The sequence below is a fragment of the Diadema antillarum genome, unplaced genomic scaffold, assembly GCF_040938485.1.
Source record: "Diadema antillarum isolate AM-2024a unplaced genomic scaffold, OU_Dant_1.0 seq00000822_RagTag, whole genome shotgun sequence".
Lineage (NCBI taxonomy): Eukaryota > Metazoa > Echinodermata > Echinoidea > Diadematoida > Diadematidae > Diadema > Diadema antillarum.
This window is the reverse complement of record NW_027271699.1, coordinates 1,075,516-1,096,382: the sequence shown is the minus strand read 5'-3', so window position 1 is coordinate 1,096,382 and position 20,867 is coordinate 1,075,516. Positions and strand designations below refer to the sequence as shown.

The 20,867-nt window shown below is 38.0% G+C and overlaps 1 protein-coding gene across 1 annotated transcript in view; it reads right to left on the bottom strand.

The window, feature by feature from the left end:
- Window positions 1–310: 310 nt before the first annotated feature.
- LOC139739950 (unconventional myosin-IXb-like) overlaps window positions 311–20,867 on the bottom strand; it is an 83,058-nt gene continuing 62,501 nt past the window's right edge. Inside the window, 4 exon segments of the mRNA XM_071650549.1 lie at window positions 311–1,148; window positions 6,585–6,709; window positions 6,965–6,978; window positions 19,837–19,964. Of these exon segments, the coding sequence (XP_071506650.1) occupies window positions 713–1,148; window positions 6,585–6,709; window positions 6,965–6,978; window positions 19,837–19,964 (703 nt within the window). The 3' untranslated portion in view covers window positions 311–712.

The following is a 20,867-nucleotide window of genomic DNA, read 5'->3' as shown; positions in this document are numbered from 1 at the left end:
TAATGACAAGAAATGTGACTAACGTGAGTTGTATGACTGAGATTTGATATCCCCTACTAAGCCTTGAATGGGCAGAGCTTAAGACATTATGATGTCACAGTAAGAAGAATATAAATGTAACAAACTGGAGGGACTTAAGAAGATATGATAATATTGGATTGCATGTCAAAGAAAGCCATGTTTGTGACTCTTTGTAAATGGTGTAAAACTTACAATGACAACCATGTAGAGATGAAGACTGTGTAAACTTATGACAATCCAAATTCTGCAAAATAGCTCATTTTTAGCAGTCTTCTCTGCATACGAGAAACGCTTACGCAGACATTTCTGGGAGCAATGACCTACAGTAATAGGCAGGTTTTTTTGTTTTTTCTTGACATGAGCAAGATACACGCATCTGCTTTTCTTCTGCTCCCAACCTACAACAGCTGAATGCTATGCATCCCCTGTTTTGTTTTTGTGTCTTTGTTACCGACAAGAATGCATTCAAACAGGACTTTGAACCTTCCACTTTGTACGGGACTGCGATGGGATGCAGTATTTCTTGCTGCGTACAAACCAGAGTGACTTTCACTTTGGTACATTACACGAACATCACTTAGGTTTTCATTTGTATCATCACACCTCCTGCTATATGCTGAATTGTCTTTCAGAGAGAAAAAAGGAAAAGAAAGAAAAACAAGATGAGTCTGGTGAAGGTGGAACATCTGTTTTATACTTCTACTGTGGAATCATCTAGTTTTGCATCAGTTTTCTTGTTGTATTTTCCCTTTTTCTTCTTCTTCTCCTTGGAGCCCCGTTTCTTCTTGATCTTTTCTGGCTGCTCGGTGGCGGGTTGGGCGGCCGGCTGGTTGGGGGCAGGAGCCGCCACCTCCTCCTGTCCACCCTCCGGTAAGGCCTCGTCCGGGCCAAGGAGCATGGAGTAGCGGGCCGGTGGCCGCTTCTTTTGCCTTGGGGCCCGGTTCTTGTTCAGGTGGTTCAGTTTGGCGGGCGACGCAGGCATGTCAAATGTTACTGCCTCCTCGTTAACGCACGAGTCCAGATCATCCATGCTGCACGTGTCGAGGTCATCTCCCGTGCTGTAGTTGTCGTCCTCGCTCGCCACCGGTCCAACGTTCAGGGTCGGAAGGTCGGCGGTGAGGTCATGCCTGCAGTGATGGACACCATGGAATGGAGACTCTCAAATATCATTGCACATTTTGTGAGGTCATACAATACTACTCTATCTTCTACTATTTGCTCATGCACAAGCAACACATTTTACATTTTCTACTGAAAACAAAATCATTCATGGAGCTACAAGTGTATCCCACATAGCAAACATTCATCTTGGCTGCAAAAGAAAAGAAAATGAATGAAATAGGATTAAGTGGCCCACTTCCAAGGAAAAAAAAAAAGGCTTAATTTTGATAAACATCTGTGTCAAAACATTAGAGCGCTGGCCCAGAAAGTAAAATCTTCCATTTGATTAGAAAATTGAACATGAGGCTATCAAAATGTTTTCCTTGATCACCATCCAGCTGCTTAAAATCACAAACTGAGGCACTAAAAGAAAAGAAATGGTCAGTATTCTAGAGACTTCAGTATCAAATAAAATACTTCATTAGATAGGGTAATTGCTTTACATTTACACCAGCCACCACCAAAGCATATAATATTCATACCATACATTTGATTGTCTAATATTGAAGCGAACTACAATACAATTACATGCTGGACTGATGTAAGACTATTGACCGCAGACAAAGCATAGCATTGACCATATACCAAAATCTGAGAACTTTTTTTAACTCAAAAATTTCACTGCCTTTTATAAAAAGAACATCTGACAAAAGGAAAGAAAATGACTCATGCGAGGTATTGTATGTCCAAAACTCAGCTCAAACAAAACAATTTTAATTCCCACTGTGATAAAAATGTAGTGTCATCCACTAGCAATGATAACTGACAACCATTCACAATGCATGCAACCACATCATATTTTTCAACCCGATTTTTGCTTTCACAAGCTGTATATTACCATCGCTGTATCCACGTCAGAGAGCTGAGAAAAATTAGTGGAAACAATTAATATCAATATCTGTAGCCACACTTCTACTCAAGAGTAATAAAAGTCTTAACACACTATTAATAGTGCTCCACACTGCTGGCAAAATACGCCCTAAAACCAGTTCTTGAGGGTATGATTGGAAAACAGACAGGTATAGATAGACTGATGAATAGATAAAAAGATAGATAGATAGATAGATAGATAGACAGATAGACAGATAGATAGACAGATAGACAGACAGATAGATAAACAGATAGATAGATAGATATGTAACAAGAGAGAGATAGACAGATAGAAACATAGAGCTACATGGAGGTGGATGGACAGATGGGTGGATATATACACAATCCATAAACAGATACATATTGACATGCAGACATCTACAGAGAAATAGAGAGAGAGAGAAAGAGAGAGAGGGACATTATGTATCTGTTTCAATTCCAGATTGATCAATAATTATGACTCATATGTGTGTCATTTCTAAACCTGACATTAAAATGCATCATTCACTTTTCAAAGATGATCTGCCTCCTGGCAAATATACACAATGCTTTCTTTTGCAACTTTTATGGTAGCTATTATAAGGATAGATGTTTAGTTTGACTGCCATATTTGCATCTGTGTCAGTAGCAGTGAACAGGGGCAAACTATGTAGTGTGAACGAGTTAATTCTATTATCCCTCAGATAAGTTTTTTACAAACACATGCAAATTAACAGGTCTAGAGAGAGAGAGTGTATGTGTGATTAAAAAAGAAATTCTAGACTGACAACGGATTGACAGTGTCACTGATGCACCCCGAACTCTGCCAAGCGGCAAGCACGACTGACAACTACCCCCGTAGAACTGGTTATTGCACTTACAAGCTTACCCATGATCACAGGATATCCTGAAAACAGGCTTACACATGATAACATGGCTAGAGGATATTGCAGCCAGCCACTTTCTCTGACTCTTTCTCTTTCTCTAATAACACCTACAGTCCTCTGATCTCTCTTTGCATATAGACCAGGAAAGAGAAGAATGTGCTTATTGTATATGTATATAAAACATGCTGGTCGTGCAGAATTAGGCATACGTAGGCATATCTTCAACCTTTCCGAAAGTACTCTGTGTTAATGGTAACAAGCTTTTGGATGTCATAACTGGAATAGCAGACAAGATAGGATGGGTGTACAGGACAACAGTCTATGACTGATAAGGGAGAGAGATAAAGTGGAAGAGGAAGAGGAGGAGAGGAACAGTGAAAAGAAAGAGAAAAACATCACAAAAAAAGAAAGAACAAAGAAAAGAAATGGAGAAAATGAAGAAGGACAAGAAAAAAAAGAATAAGAATTAGGTAGAAGAAGACAAGAAGGAGAAAGGGTACAAGAAAAAAGGAGGAAAACATGAAAAAGAACTAGGAAGAAGAACATGAAGAAAAACATGAAAAAGAACTAGGAAGAAGAACATGAATAACACTAAGACTTAAGAGAAGAAAGTAGGAAAAGAGCTGAGGAGGAAGAGATGAAATGAAGAAGACAAGGATAAGTAAGAGGGAAAGGATGAAGAATTTTAAAAAAAGGAAGAGGAGAAGAAGGAGACAAAGAAGGAGAGGAAGAATAAATGAAACCAATGGCTCTCCTAGCCATAAAAATATCAAATGAACTATGAGGCCATCATTTCAGACATCACTTTCAGGTGTCCTATAAAGCATCAAAAGTTGATGAGATGTTTTCATTTACATTTAAGTAGTCATGTGAGCAAGCACCAATTATGAAAGGCCCAAGCCATACTAATTTGTCTCCATAGCAACAAAGTCAATACCAAGCCCTAGATTTCCAATGGTTTGACCTACGGAATTTTGTTTGTACGGCCGCAAAAGGTGACAGGAAAGTTACCCATACCCCTGGATACGATACAAAAACTATTGAAGAAAAAAAAAAAAGTTGTCACAGATAACCAGTCTGAAAACAATGAGATAAAATACCCGGTGGATGAACACTTTTAATCAGCTGATAGTACAGACTTTGAAAGTGCAAAGGGTCTATGCGCTTATTGCACCAAAATCATTTGGGCTTTTACTCTGTGTGTCTCTCATGCTATTTGACATGGTGTGTCTAAATGTTTCTTATTTCTGTTGCAATGACTGATTTTTCTGCACAATGGCAAACTGCAAACACAGGATCTGACGTTATTCCAGGTTAACAATAGCAAATTATGAGCTTCCTCACCTTCCTTGTTTTCTTTTGTTTTTTTGTCCCATGGAATTTCCATGCCTACATACTTCCTAATTATAATCAATTTAATTATGTATTCACTCATATGGAATTGCTAGTTATCCATTTGTCTATCTTTTCATTGCCCACCTTGTTTAACATATCTATTATTCATAAATTTTCACTGATTTAGCAAAGAATATTTACGATCACATCATACGATCATTACGATCCTAATACACTATACAATATACATTCCTTAATCATGTGTTACGAATGGCTCACATATCAGTGCACTTTGTACCTTGTCCTGGTTAAAAATAGTCTATCATATCCCTCAATGATTTCCTCATGACGATGGCAAGAAAATGAATTGACTTTTTTTTTTTCACAACTCCGTGATTTATACACTGAATTGTCGGCTAGAGAATACAGAATTCTACCAGATGTGAATAGGTATTGTAAATTCTAACAACAATTTGTGATTAGAATGAATTTTAGACTCTACGGTCAAGAGCGAATTGGGATTCTCTTTGACAGGCTTGCTCGACTTGACTGTCTGCACCTATTAATCTAGATGATGGGATTGTAAATGCATTATTGTGGCCAAGTAAACATATGACATTGTGGGCAGCACAGTTTGTGGAGCTGCAGAGGAATGCAGCCAATATGACTGGACTCAGTGGACTGTAGTGATGTAACCCCCTTCAAAAAGTGCATGGGAGGAGGTTGTGCCAGCCAAATCCAGGGATTTGTGCGGGATTTCCTCGTGTCCTGAAAAGGGTTGAAAATCATTTGGGTCATTCTGTTTACCATCCACATGTTGCACGGCTACCCTCCTGCATTTCAAGTATTATTGGAGCTTATCTATGGTTATGATTATAATGCAATATTAGGACAGTAGTGTTCCTGTTACTCTCCATGTATAATACAGTACAAAGCATGCCTGAACGGTAGAACTGTCAACCTTTTGAAAGCATTTTAATCTGCATTCTCCATTGGAGGATTCTTCTTTTAAGCATATACCAATGTAATCACTATTTTATTCTAAAGTTATTCAATTTTTTGAGCATCTAATGGTGTGTATTTTTTAAAATTCCTGAGTAATCATCCTCTTACAGAGGACTGCATCTAAATTAATAAAATGAATAAATACAGCTGTAATCCAAATGGATATTGTAAACATATGATCAATCTGTTCAGAAAAGCCACTCTGAAGAAACAATAAACAGTGACTGCTCATTGTTTCTCCATAGTGAGAGAGGTGACCTTTCTGTACAGACATAAGGCAGCCATTTTGCATTAGAGCAGATCCATTTACACACCACTTCATCATACAGAAAGGAAAGAAACTGTACTGCACATAGGCACACACATGTATCATATTGCAGTATGATAAAGTTCATAGATGAAATTCTCATGGATATCATTTCCGTCACTCTATATGTTTAGGTCCACTTGTAAATTATGATCCTGTGTAATGTTTTTACTCAGCTTCTTGAAACTTGGCTGCTTTAATAATGCGTGATCAACATCTGGCCTACGTGTGCTGTATCAGAAACTGGTCGACGAATTAAACCTGGGAGGCCACACAGGTATTTTTAGCGGGGGATTCTTTTTAAGGTCGATGTGGCTTGATGCCCATTCTATATATATTAAACACCATGATATTATGTATATTCTGTATAGTATATATTGCATATTTATATTTTTGGTTCATCCTATGTCATACAATATATATATATGCAATGCGTGTGTACATACAGTATGTGTTTTATGTATATCTATGTACATATGTATGTTTGTGTTAATGTGTGTATGAACGTATCATTACGTGTTTATATACGCATGCAAAATATAAGTACAAATGTACATGTTTATGTACATGTGTATGATACAATAAGATGAATATGGGTTTGCTTGGTTTGTTCTTTTTTTTTTTTGCTTGTTTTGTTTGTTTGTTTGTTTGTTTGCTTGCTTGTTTGTTTGTTTGGTATGAAGAAAATTTGCTATATGAAAAGGGGATTTTTCACGTATGTCATGTGCATCCTGCATTGTAAGAATTCCCAGCTCTGGGTGAAATGAAATTCCCACATTTACTCGGGGGAAATCTACATGTATCTATCAGGAAATTGAGTTCCATGGATTCTGCAATAGAAAATAACACAAGAACATGCTGCCTGTACCAACATACACAAGTTTAAGTGTTTACTTAACACATAGATCTGTTACATGTTACAAATCATACTGCTGTACATTTACAGCTCAGGATTAAAGTACGAGAGTAACAAATATGTATTTTTGTATTTATAAAAGAAAAACGATGATTGTACTCACTTTTCTCTCTCTAGCGTCCTGATCTGCTCCGTGAGGACACTCTCAAGTTCCTGACTTCCCTCCGACGTCTCCACACTGTGAGGCGTCGTGTCGTCCGCCGCGGGCTCGGCCGACTCGGAGCTCGCCTTCATCTGCGCAGTGTGCATGGGAGAAACAGAGGGGTGTTTAGTTTGCTGCCGGCGTTTCTTTTTGCACTTCTTGCCCATCTTGGCATTGTGATTGGTGTAGTTTGCCTTATGATTGGCCTTGTGGTTGGCCTTCTCATTGACTCTGTCTTTAGTTTGGTCACTAGAATGGTCATTGGCATGGTCACTGGCTTTGTTATTGGCCATTTCATGGGTCTCTTTGCTACCATTCTCCTTGACAGTTTTAGTGGTAACGTCTTCCGTAATCCCTTTGGTCGTTTCGTCGATCTGCTGGTCTGCCTTGTCGTTGGCATTTTCGGCTGCCTTCTTGGCGGCTTTCTTGGCCTTCTTGCTCTGGCTCGTTCCCATGGTAACAGCAGAACTGGGATGCGATCCCACGTATTGCACAAGATGACGCACTCACACACAATACACAGCAACACACACGTTTTCTGACCACCGGGTGTCACGACTGCACATGGAGACTGCCGAGAGCGACTCTTGGCAACATTTTGACTTGTCTGCTTGACTCCACCTGACCTCAGTCCTTTTCTGATAGAAATGTTTCACACTGGCAAAGCGGGGTGATGAAAGTGAGCCGCTAATATTCACATTATGTCATTCCAGGGTTTCCCCCACAGAGACAGGCTTCGACTGTGACGAGAGACACTGCAGCATGGATGGACTTTTAACTCGTCCTCTGCCACACAAATCACTGCTCCGTATAAAACGTTTCAGACACCAATGGCGAGAATTTGACACCATGCCATGCTACCGGCAGCAAAGCTCGCTTGATGAGAGAGATCAACGAGATCACTTATATAACATGGATGGACAGTGAAACCACTTCGCCTGAAACCAACACAAGCCTGGACTGGCTGCCGAGTCGAGTGTTACCCTCCCACATGAAGAGGAGTCACACTTCTCCCGTTTCTACCACAGCTCCACAGAAAAAATAACAACAACAAAAATGTACAGGCATACATCACCTTGTCCCACAACACTTATCACTTCCCATCTCCTGCGTAACACATCCTTCCGCGGGAGCGAAGTCACATGATCAACTGGACCTATACCACTCTCACAGGTACAATGTACGTTTTGAATACCCACTCTGTCTAGCAGGGTCGGCACAGGCTATCCTATCACCCACACTTCCTCTTCCTGCTAATACCATCACCCAATTGTGGGCTGGCAGCTTCGTTGTGCCATCTGAATACCCACAGAAAGTGTGTTCCATGTTTCTAGCACGGCACAAGTCCACCTCCAAATCTCTCTACCACCACTCTGACACAACACTGGCACAGAATTGTACCACATTGCGCCAAACGAAAAGAAAAGAAGGGAGGGTCCTGTGTGAGCAGAGGAGGGGGGAAGAGGAGGTGAGTGGAGTATAGGGAAGGAAAGGGTGAGGGAGGAGAGAAAGTTGGGAGGTTTTTAATAATGGTTGTAGGTCCCCTCCACTCCCCTCCCCTCCCCCATTCTGGGGATCAATCCTCTCTAATCCATATCTACTTAATTACAAGGTCATGCGGCAATTTCAAATACATTTTGTCATCACATTTTATGCGATCTGTCCAACACTTTAAGGCCACTTACACATTATTCTGCAAAATAAACAAAAGGACACAAGAATGCATTTTCTTTAACACACACACACACACACACACACACACACACATAGTGAACAAAGGTGAATTTATCAGATAATCATTACAACATTCCCATCTTTGATCCTACCAAATGCCTTCATTTTAAGTGTTAAAAACATTACAGAAAATTCATTTTCAATAAAAGCCTATAGAAATCAACAATTTGTCAATAATGAGTGGGTTGAATTTCACTGCAACTTTTCCTGAAAAGGGAGATCAAAAGAAAAAGCACACAAAACATAAAAGTAGGGGAAATCAATATGGGCAAAATATATCAGATTCTTAACCCTTATTTGGAAAAAAAAACCAACAATATAGAAGCAGGGCATAATCATCCTCTATATCAGACCATCCAGGATATGTGTAATACTTCATTTTCCAGGATGTCCTTCGATCAAAATAAAAAACCCACTGACATAAATAAATATGGTATCATACTGATTGGTATAAAATCTCTATGTCATCATCTCATTTCCATCAATAGCTGTCATTTAGTACATCGCAACAATTCATACAAAAAATATAAAACAAATAATGGCCATTTCTTTCTTCTTTTTTTTTAAGGGTTCTTTTACTTTTCATATGCGCAAATGTATATGTGCTTGTAGAGATATGAATAGATAAATACTATATGTATATGTATATATATATATATACATATATATATATGTATACAGTGTATATTCATACATTCTATAGATGGATATAGATATATGTTTGTGTGTGTTTAAGAAAACCAACACAAACCTGTGTGTGTGTCTAAACACAAACACATTTTTTTTTCCGCCCATCTATTTGACTTGGTAATATGGAAGCTGTAATTTGCAATCCATTATGGATGATCTCTCACTGGACAAACAAACACGTGTGATGCCTGAAACAATGACTCATGCTTATGGGCATTGTGCATCATTTGATACATACTGTAAATCAAACGAATGACGTCACACAATGGGCTAACATGTGACAGGGGATTCTCTTGATTTATACCACCAAAAAAAAAAAAAAAAAAAAAAAAAAAATTTAGCATATTTAATACATATAATGAAATAAAGGTGTTTCTCAGAATTTTCCAAGAGTGCCAACAGTCAAATGCAACATTGATGAAAAAATTACTCCATTTTTGATATTTAACTTAGTAATAAAAACTGATTGCACCAGTGGATGGAAATGCTAAAAAAAGAAAAAACATGCCCAGAAAGCTATTATTAACACATTGACTAAATTATGCATGATCGTTAATACTGCACTTTACCAGTTGTCTGCTTTCATTAACAAAACACCGCATACTACACATCACATCGCAAACATACACACATATTAAAAAAAAAAGACGTGGAATGTGAACATGTTGAAAGCGCACGCATGTGTGTGAGTGTGTGTGTAGATAAATACTGTGAAAACGCATATTATAAGAATATAATATGCGTTGTATCTAAGCCATCAGTCATGTTACCCTAAACCTGTTGCTTCTACATCAATTCAATCCACACTGCCACAGACTTGCTAATGACCAAGTGCTAACAAGGAAATTACAGATTGTCTGCTGGTTGCATTCTTGGTGGTATTGTGAATCCTCATCTTTTGTTTGTTACACACACACACACTGACTGTTTACTAATACTGGTACAAGGACGGTAATCTAATAGCGTGCTGTCTCAGTAAATTAAGTACATAATATATATGATCAGGGCTTGACAATAACGTTTTTTCTCAGTGGTGGCCCATTCAGGCCACAAAAATCTTTAAATCTGAAATCTTGGAGGCCCGAAAAGGAAATGTAGCACATGGCCTGAAATAAACAGAAACATAACGATCCATTTTGAATTATAGTTCCCTGATCAGGCCATCAATTTTTAGTGGTCCAGGGCCACCAGGCCACCACTGCTATCAAGATACTGATGCATCTGTATAAATGAAATAACTGATGCATATATAATGAATATTAACGGGAAAACCAATCACTCAAAATAAATAAAAAGCAAGAACAGAAACAAGCAACAGATTGGTCTAAAAGAGTATAAGAAAAAGACATACTTTTGTTGAATATTGGTATAAATGCATGCGTCAGTTATACTCGATCAAATTTCTTTAAAAATGATAATTTTTTTGTCTAGATTTTCAGATGATGAACAAAAAATATTATCATACAAACAAACAAGTTGGCAGCTATACAAAGTATCAAAATTCCTTTTTTTTTCAGGGAATATAAGAAAATCTTAAACAACAAATCACTTTTGTTGCTCTGAATACAATATTAATGGTCATCATATTGTGGGCAACAATTCACACACAGAAAAAACCCCAAACAAACTATAATGCTGGATACTTCCAACTGGCTGTAACTGCTAGATCTCACGCATGCCTGGACAATGACCACACACTGATAGGCTGTTCTCATAGTTTCTAACATGGCAATTGTTACATTTTTCAGTTACTCAGAAATGAGGGCAGATATGGATTTGCTCAAATATGATGTACATCTTTAAAAATTCACAACAGCACTTAATTTGCAGGATTTAGATATTTGTCAGAGTCCTCACAAAAAAAAAAAACATTGTACAAGTTTATAAACACCCCTCCCCTTACAATGCTTAAATAGTTCTGTGTGTTATTGATAGTTTATTGCTGTCTATATGTGAGTGTGTATACCTTGCATCCTTCGTTTGTCTTTTAATATTCTTACACTATCATTCAAAGATAAGAATGTGTTTGTCAATGTTTAATTTTGCATGCTGTACCATATGTTTGTGCACAAATTAGGTAAGATTAACTTCACTCAATACATATAATTTCATTTTAAAGTCACAAGCATGACATGAAATGTAAGATAATCATGTATGAATCATGTATGCATCTATCCATCCATCTATCTACCTACCTATCTATCTATCTGTCTGTCTATCTATCTATCTATCTATCTACAATGTATCTATTTATCTATCGTTCTACAATGTATCTATCTATCTATTCATGCATATATAATTACAAAAACTTTAAATGCCACAGAAATGCCCTCTTCAAAAAATTTCTGGTATAATCCACTGTTTGTGTTGTAGTGAAACTCAGTGCAGAGTTCAGATAATAGGTCAGTGACAGAGAGGAGGCGTGAAAGTTTTCCAAGACTCTCTTAGAAGTAGTGATTGCAAGTGAATGATTAAAGTTATCCAAACAAGTAAGAGGTTTTATGTTGACATTGAGGTGCATTTCTCATTTGTTCAAAGGAATATCATCATCACCCTCTATTTCATGGTTTCGCTTTCAAGGGGAAGTTGACAAATCATTTCACCGCCTACTCTCCTTATTTAGTTATGAGCAGACTTTCTCTTTGCAAATGACGAGGATCATTGTTCCGAGTTTGCCAGCTTCTGCATCGTGCCACAGGTGAGAAATGTGATCGAGAACGACCACAAAACCCCCCATTTTTGTTTGTTCGTTTTTGGTGTTTTTTTCACGTGGCTGCATTCACTGTGGTTTGGGACTCTTGCACCGTGTTTCTTCCTTCAGTCTGACATGGCAAATTATGGTCAGGAAATAGTAGACAATGTCTAGGATGACAGCGATTCGGCACTCTGACACAAACATCCTGTGAACTGAATGCCACTACCCAACAAGTACGCAGAAGGAATTCGGCTGGTTGGATACGGAACAGCTTCGAGCACTGGTACACAGTGCTATTCAGATTTCTAGTATTTCACAAAGGATGCAAGATATTTTGCAGTATCAATTGACAGAGCACTGGTGTTGATTTCTCTCTCTCTCTCTCTCTCTCTCTCTCTCTCTCTCTCTCTCTTTAACAAACATAGCCTAGTTATCAAAGTTGTGAGAAATTTTCCCTAGCCATTTTGAAAATTTTACTCATAAGGGCTCGTCTTTCTATGCAGCGATGAGTCCTGAGCATACTGGGGCAGGTGTCTATGGGAAATGCGTGTTGTAGCAAAATCAAACCATCCTCAATAGGTTAATCCATGTTAGTTTCTCAATGAGATACCACAATTTTTGCCCAAGGTTGTTACAGTGAGATGGAAAATCTATTGTTTGTAACATATAACGATATATACATTCTATGTGACCGTGCATCACAAAACGAACATAAAGTCGCACACACTGATTTTGTGTGAGGACTGAAAATAGGTGAAATGGGTCAACCTAGCCGATCTGACTTTTTCATGTTTTCTGAAAGAGCAAGTCTTCTTCTACATCATGCTAAAATTTTGGATCATAAAACGGGCAGGAAAGTGTGTTTTTATAGCAGTTTATGTCGAACATTTTTTTGGTAGAATAGCGTGATTAGGTGTGTCTTTATAATGTCCTTTTCATTTCTTACAAACCTTGTGCACACTCTTCACATTCAACTCTAATAACTTTTGAAAGGATGATGCTACTGCTTTGAAAGTTGGCATTGATTATGGACAGAATGTGTTAACCCGTTGAGGACGAGTCCCGAGTATACTCGGGCAGGTGTCTATGGGAAATGCGTGTTGTAGCAAAATCAAACCGTCCTCAACGGGTTAATAAGGCATATTCAATTTCAGTTTAATCTGACAATCCCTTCATTGTTACTCTGGTGGTTTACATCCTGTTTTTTTGTCCCATTCATCGCACAGCCAGCATGGCTTGGTAAAGATCAAAAGCGCTTGGATAGACACTGCACTTCAGAGCCTCTTTTCTCTGTTCACACTTTTCCTGAGTGTGTGCTTTCTTTCCAATATTTAGATAGGTTAGGAGAGTCCATTTGATTTGAGTTATATATCTCAGTTACATATTTCAGAATACGCTCTTAACTAAAATTTCTCGTCTGGCGACTTTCTGTTTGTTTTGTGATGCTGGGTCACATATGATGTATATGTCACAGTAAAGAAACTAGGAATGCAGGGAAAAGTGGTCCTTGCCATGAAAGCATTCGGATCTCAAACCAAAGCCAAACAAATGATGTCACAGCCGCACAAAGATTAAATTTCACATACAAACATCTTGCTCGGAAATGGGATGGCTTGTGTCATCAGGTGAACGGAAGATGTCTCATACAAAGACACTGGGAAAAAAGAAAAAAAAAAGGTGATATCTGATACTTCCACTGATCCCATCTTTGCCTCATTCAGTGAGAAGAGGATTCCAGAAATGATTACTGGTAACAAAGCAATACCATCTCACGGTTTTGCTCGGGGCTATCGCTTTACCACTTGCCAAATAGTATGACTAAACAAAAGAAATGTCTGTGAATAGAAGCTGTTGGTCCATGTTTCTGTTTCTTTTCTCTATCTTCTTTTTTTTTTTTTTTTTTTTGGGGGGGGGGGGAACAATCGGTTTATCTCTGTACCAGGTCACTGCAGGTACTTGTCTGACAGAAGCTGATTTGGTAGGAAGTTTGATCAACAGGAACCAACTACCATGGTCAACCTTGAGTGTAGGTATGAGTTAAATCTAGCCATCACATTTCGTCATAGAATGAAATCAAAAGAAAAAAAAATACACAGTGTACTTTGATGCTACCCTGTGCATAACACATCATGAAAGTGTCCACTGATTGGACGATTTAAAAGCTCAACATCTCTATGCAGGAAAAAAAAGTCACTTTGGTCTGACTAGGAACTTCTAATCTAATTTCTGCTATACCTCAAGAGCTAGATAACTAGCATTGCATGACTATCAACAAAAACAGATTTTTTCACCAAAAAATTGCTTTGATATTTTTGAGGTGGATAAAATAAAAGTAGAGATGTGGACTAATCTCTAAACTCAGGAGGATATATGCTAACACAATCATTATGATGGTCATACAGTATGTCTGCACTGCTTGCAAAGGTGTGTGTCTGGAGCAATATTTTGACATAATCACCGCACGATTTTGTTGTACCACTGTAAAAAGAGACATCTAATGAGCCAACAACTTGAAATGAAAAGTACAAGAGGGGTGATCTGATGGTATCATGTGACCGCTCTGAAAGTTGACACGTCCCATCATGTCTACGTGTTGCATTTTATACTTGCAAGACCTGCATAAGGATACACCATGATGTCAGTAAACATCTACTCCATTGAAGCTGTCATGGCCCGATCCTATACTGCAAATGTCATACATTCAGCGAGTCTAATTATTTGCGAACTGGGATTTCCCGACAAGTTTGCGAGTGGGTAAATTTGTGATCGTGGAATACAGTAATGAACGGAGCTAAACGTTTGCATGCACATCACATATATGTTGGAATCAGAGCAAATATTTTCACGTGTTGTTAACTTCATGAATAGTTGAATTCACAAATAGCAAGGGTCTGACTCACAAAATCCGCAAAAAATAAAAACCTAGAGAAATATATGGCATATACAGTATTCTATGCAACCCCAAATATCAAGGAAAATAAGTCATCAAGTCCCATTTCTGTGGTTTGGTGGTGTGCTTTGTTATTTAGAATTTTGACTATTCATTGTTTGTTTGTCATATTACAGGTAGATCAAAAAGAAGGTTCTATGACAATTACCCCAGATCCTTCCCTGACCACAACCCTAACACTTACCCTAATCTTTACTATAACCCTATCATTAACCAGTATTTAGCACAGGGTATAATTGTCCTGATACAAATCTCTAAAAATCTCTTTCATTGTCTTTCATTTGTTCTTCGTATAATCATAATTGTTATTTCAGTCACAATGATTATCAAAAGTCATTAACTTGCAAAATTTGGAACTGATTCTCAAATTTGCATCACATTAATAGATTAATAGAAGCTACATGTAATCAATTAAATGGGAAATTTTGGTAAGTTTTATATTTCTGATCTTGTGCAGGTTTCAATAATTAAACCAACTCCATCTTATCATTCTCCAATATGAGAAGTGCAACAAAATTTAGAGATGACAGTTTAATGCTGACAAGATGGTTATTTCTGCAATTATTTCTGCGATGAAATTCACAGTGGGCATGACAGGCTAAAACAGAAACAAGTTCAAGGGGAACTCCAGACCAGATGAAAGTTAGTCTGAAAACAAAAGAGTAAAAATCTATAAGCACAACAATGAAAATTTCATTAAAATCAGACAGAAATTAGAGAAGCTAAGGAATTGTGAAGCTTTGCTAATTTTTGCTGAACAGTTCTTGAACAGTTGATATGAATATGCAAATGGGGAGCTGATGATGTCATTGCCTCAAATTTTTCCACTGATCGTGAACAAAAACTGTCGAAAATTCATTTTTTTTTTCTGCAATAAAACGTGTACAACAAAATGCTATCCTGGCTGATTAACTTCAAAATGATAATCAGTTAGATATACAACCACAACAGGATGTTAGACTTGGGCACAATTGCATTTGAAAAAAAAAAAAAAATGGAAATGGAAGATTTTGTGTACTAGTATACGGCAAGTCATGAGATGATGACATCATCAACTCACTTGTTTACATATATTGGTTTTTCGAGTTGTGCTTTGTGAAAATTAGCAAAACTTCACAATTTCATAACTTTCTTAATCTTTGTCTGATTTTGATCAAATTTTCACTGTTCTGCTCATCAACCCATCATGAGACTAGGCCTAGCCACAGTGAGACATTTTGCATCTCCGACCCTTCAAAATCTATGATCTCTCTCACCCTCAACACGCGAAAGACAAAACTGAGATCAGTTGATATTTCCTGCCAATAGCCGGGTTCACACGTACAAATTAGCGGGATGACGATCGCGATGCTCATCCCGAGTTTTTTGGCGAGCGTCCACACGTACCAAATTAGCGGGATGGCGATCGCGATCGGTATCCCGCTAATTTGGCGAGCGTCCACACGTACCGAATTATCCCGCTAATTGCCGATAGAGACAACAACAAAGCCTGCAAACTGGGTCACACAGCGCCCTTCTCTATCACTGCTTGCGCGTACTTACCTTTGTCTATTGTCTTTTACGCGTCAGTGGTGTGGTTCGCGCGCTGTTGTTGTTGTGCTCCAAAGAGGTGAAGGACCTCTTCGCAGAGGCCTCGCTGTTGTGATGTGCGCATTGCATGATGGGATGTAAAAACTCGAGATTGTAATCCCGACCGTTCACACGTACCAGCGCGGGGCCAATTATCCCGCTAATTGGCGAACCAGCGCAAGATTTCTTGGGATTAGCATCGCGATGCTTATCCCGCTAATTTTCGGGTTTTTTCTGTCCACACGTGCAAAAAACTCGGGATGACGATCGCGATGCAAATCTCGAGATTTGTATCCCGCTAATTGGTGTACGTGTGAACCCGGCTAATGACTCACAAGTGAAACAACAGATAAAGTACACATTCTTGAACTTAGCATGTGTACACTTCAGGCAGTAGTCCAGGCACTGCATATCCTCAGCTGAGAACTAGAAGGGCTCTAGTGCAATTTTGGGGAGTTTTGAGTAATTGGTATCATGTTGTATACAATACCTGTAGCTCAATCTCTACTACATTTTCGTGTCAATTTTATATCATTTTCATTTTCTGTAAAATGTTACAAATTAAAACCACAATTTTACCCTACATTTGGAATAATGCTTATAAATCTACCCACTTTTGTTTAAATTTTTTATTTCATGAAAATTTATTGTTTCATTTTTATTTACCCTCAAATCTTAGAATGCAATGTACCCTGCTGGTTCTCAGTTGAAGATTTGTGTATATGCTATCAAAGTAGTTCCATTTTCCACGCAACAATGTGGCTGACACCTAACTGCACTATGAATTGCATTGGAAGAAGTTTGTTACACTGTAGGCTCACAAGCAAACATTGTTTGTTATTCTTTTACTTTTTTATCTACAGATAAATATTTATATATGATCTGTTATTCACAAAAATGTGGTTAACCATCCTTGTCTTTCATTCCCTGCTTTCTGTTTCCTTTTCAAAGCATGTGTACGCGTGTGACTACAGCTGTATGAGCATACATGTATTTGTCAAAGGAAGGGCTCCTCATCTATACAAACATTCAGGCATTCCAGTACTGTATATACCATATATCTAGTGAGTCTAATTTCACTATTTTTTGTTAAATCTTATTTTATTTATTTATTTATTTTTTTTTGCGAATAGGGACTTCCTGACAATTTCACAAATGGTAAAATTCACATGGAGCATGGAGTACACTAATAAATGGTGAAATGTACACATGCACATCGCATTCATGTCGGGATCAGAGTAAATATTTTCATGTGTCGCTATATTTGTGAATAGCACCTGACTCACAAAATTCACGAAAATAAAAACCTTGCAAAATATGTGGCGTATACAGTACAGTGTTGCATGCCATATCACATTTGCTTGTAAAAATGCTGATAGTCTTTGCTTAAAGAATAATATCCTTATGCCATTTATGACTGCTTTGTTATGACATATCAATTACAGTGTCAAATCAGAATGAGCCAAGTTTTCATGGCACATTTTCAGAAATGGATACCCATGAAACGGGTACAGTAACTGGTAATGGTGGTAATCAAATATGTCATATAAACAAAGAAAATGTGTTTTAAACCTTAAAAAAATATTAATGCATCAGAAATATATGACAAGTTGAAGTCTCCATGTTCTTTAAGATGGGCGGAATCAGCCTCTTAAAAAATCCTAATAAAAGGCGGGACCCACTTTTATTAGGAATTAGGATCACTTTGTTTTACTTTGTTTTTGGATATCTCAGCCATTTCAAAACTGATTTTCATCAAATGAACTTTGAATTCCTCTCAGAATTGTATGCTCTCTAACATTTGATAAGGTGGATTGTAAGTATCTCGCAAAAAGTTACAGCCTGAATCCTCACCTCAACCAATACTATACTATCCCTTTAACGCTTGCTGTGTTTGTTTGTTTTATCTATCTCAATATTATCATAAAGTAGATGCCAAAAGGCCTAAATGAAAGTTGGAAGCATGGACTGATGTTAAATTTGGAGCCACATAATCATGGTATCTTTACTTTCTCAGTCTTCTTTTCTGTCGTTAGTAAATTTTTGGTCCATAGGTAACAGCTGCAGCTGCAGTAAACGCAACAAAATTTAGTTCAGACATCATGCTTATGCCTGTATATTGATATCAATTTCTTGGAAGTTTTTACTGGTGCAAATGAAGCTATGCCCCTATGGTTTCATGTACAAGTCTACTTTAATAGGACAAGGATCTACACCTTGCTTCAATGGCATAGAAGAAAACAAATACACACACACACACACACACACACACAAACAAATTGGTATCTTTTGAAAGACATTTTGAAATATAAAATTGTCATTAGATCTACAACATCTTCAGTAATTCACCTCTTTGCTTTTCTTTAATATTTAAAAAAAAAAATAAGCAGCAATGACGAATGATTTGGTAATTCAGTGATTCCCACTTCCTTCCAGGAAGGAGGAAACATGTTACAACAAGAACACATCTTCTTCTTTCAAATGTTGTGATGTGTCCGTTTGATATCAGTTACTGACCACTGCCAGTCACCTGGGATGAATCACAAGGGGAAGGCTGGCTGGTATCATTTGCCTGTTGTTCTTCAAAGGTCCTGTAGTGACAGGTCGCTTCATTGTGTACATAAAATCGGGTGCTTTTCGTTATTCCGAAGGTTCGCTATTCCGAAGGTTTGTTATTCCGAAGGGTCGTTAATCCGAAACACACAAATTCCCTATACCTAAGTAGAGGTTCGTTAATCCGAAAATGAAAAAGGGTTCGTTAATCCAAAAATTTGTGGCGTTATTCCAAAGGTTCGTTATTCCGAAGATTGGTTAATCCGAAAATGAAATTCCGAACAATGAACCTTCGGAATAACGAATCTTAGGAATAAAGAGCCTTCGGAATTACGAACCTTCGGAATAACGAGCTGTAACCCATAAAATCATCCTAGCCTTTATACTAAAAGTGAGGTAGAAATTTTAAATGCGTGTGAGGTGCAGGTGTGACTTGTTCACACACAGGGCCTTGATGTATTTGGGCTACATACCAGACCTTGGGATAGGAGAAGTAGAGGAATTTTGCACAAGTGTGAGTTGTGACTCTCTCACACAAGGGACCTCCATTTTTTTTGTTTTGTCCTATCTGACGGACAGACGGTTTCGCCTACATACACTGTACACCAGAAGGGATGGCATGATAAAGCATGACCAGTGCTTTGCTGGACTCGCAGGTCATCAAACCCACAGTCCTCTGAACTGTAAAGGTAGACACACTACCAACCAAAACTACTAGGCAGAGAAAACAACATACAAACTGACACAGAAACACAAATGCACACTTAGGCCATATCTAACATTTGAAGCAAAGACTACATCCAAATGAGCTGAGGTGTCGTCATCACAGCATTAATGTTGAAAACCACATACATGAGCACACATGAACAAAACCAAAACCATCAACAACTCTTGAGCAATACTGAACGCAGGGTCATCAGCCACAGTCATAACTTGTACAAGACCACTCACTGCTAAGCAGAAGTCTCATGTCCATTGACAAACATCTACAATCAAAGGAGAGTACAACTTTGGCATCCTACTCACCACAGACTTGCGTAGGTCAGAGAGATGCATTGAGGCAGAGTTATAGGCCCGCTCCAGGGTGGTGATGTCATGCAGCGTTCTCTTGAGCTTCTGGGCCTTCTCTCGGATGATGATCTCCAGGCATCTAGAGAATAATCCAACAGTGATAACTTAATAATAACATTCCTTTCTTTCTTCAATTTTTCTTTAATATGAAGAGAAGGCCCTTCAGCGACAATAACGGCAACACAAAAGAGAGGAAGGCCAATACTATGACAGCTTCGACTTTGTATTTCTCAATTTTTTTATCAGCATTAACTTCAGTCAATAACAAAAATCTCTCAAACATGCAACAAATAAATGTACCTTTAAATAACAGCTCCAAACACTTTTTAAACAGCAAAACATACTGCTTGCTAAACAATGAAGTTGTTCTTTTCCTGTTGATTTTCCTAAACGGTAAAAACAGTTGATTTGAATTTAATGTGAGGGGGTGACCTCCCATCATCCCATGTAGCACTAGTGTGTATAGGAGTCATCCTCAATTGTTACTGATTACAAGAAAGTATGTTATATTACAAAACAATGACGCAGATCCTAATCAAATGATTAGCTGAGAGAGTTCACATGACCATCATTTATTTTGTCTAATGCATAATTTTTCTTATGACCGGTCCTAAGTACAAGTAAAGTACAATGACCAGTCATTAGCACTTTCCAGTCTCAGTGGTGACAGGCCAAGATTTCAACATTTTATTTACTCATGAAAATGGCCGCTGTGGAATTAAAAGTCCCACAGTTGACATTCTTTCGACTGAAGAAATGCAAGAGCTGTAATATGTGGGATTGATTATTAAAATGAAAAGGACCTGCTTCTTCATTTCATAAAACAAATAATACACATCATTTTGTTTGGACAGTCATATAATTACCTACATGCAGTACAAATGTACCTTCACAACAGTCAAAACACCATTATTGACTATTGCCTTTGGTGTGTTAGACTGTTCCAAATGGACCTCGTGTGGGTAATTCTTACTAACGCCCT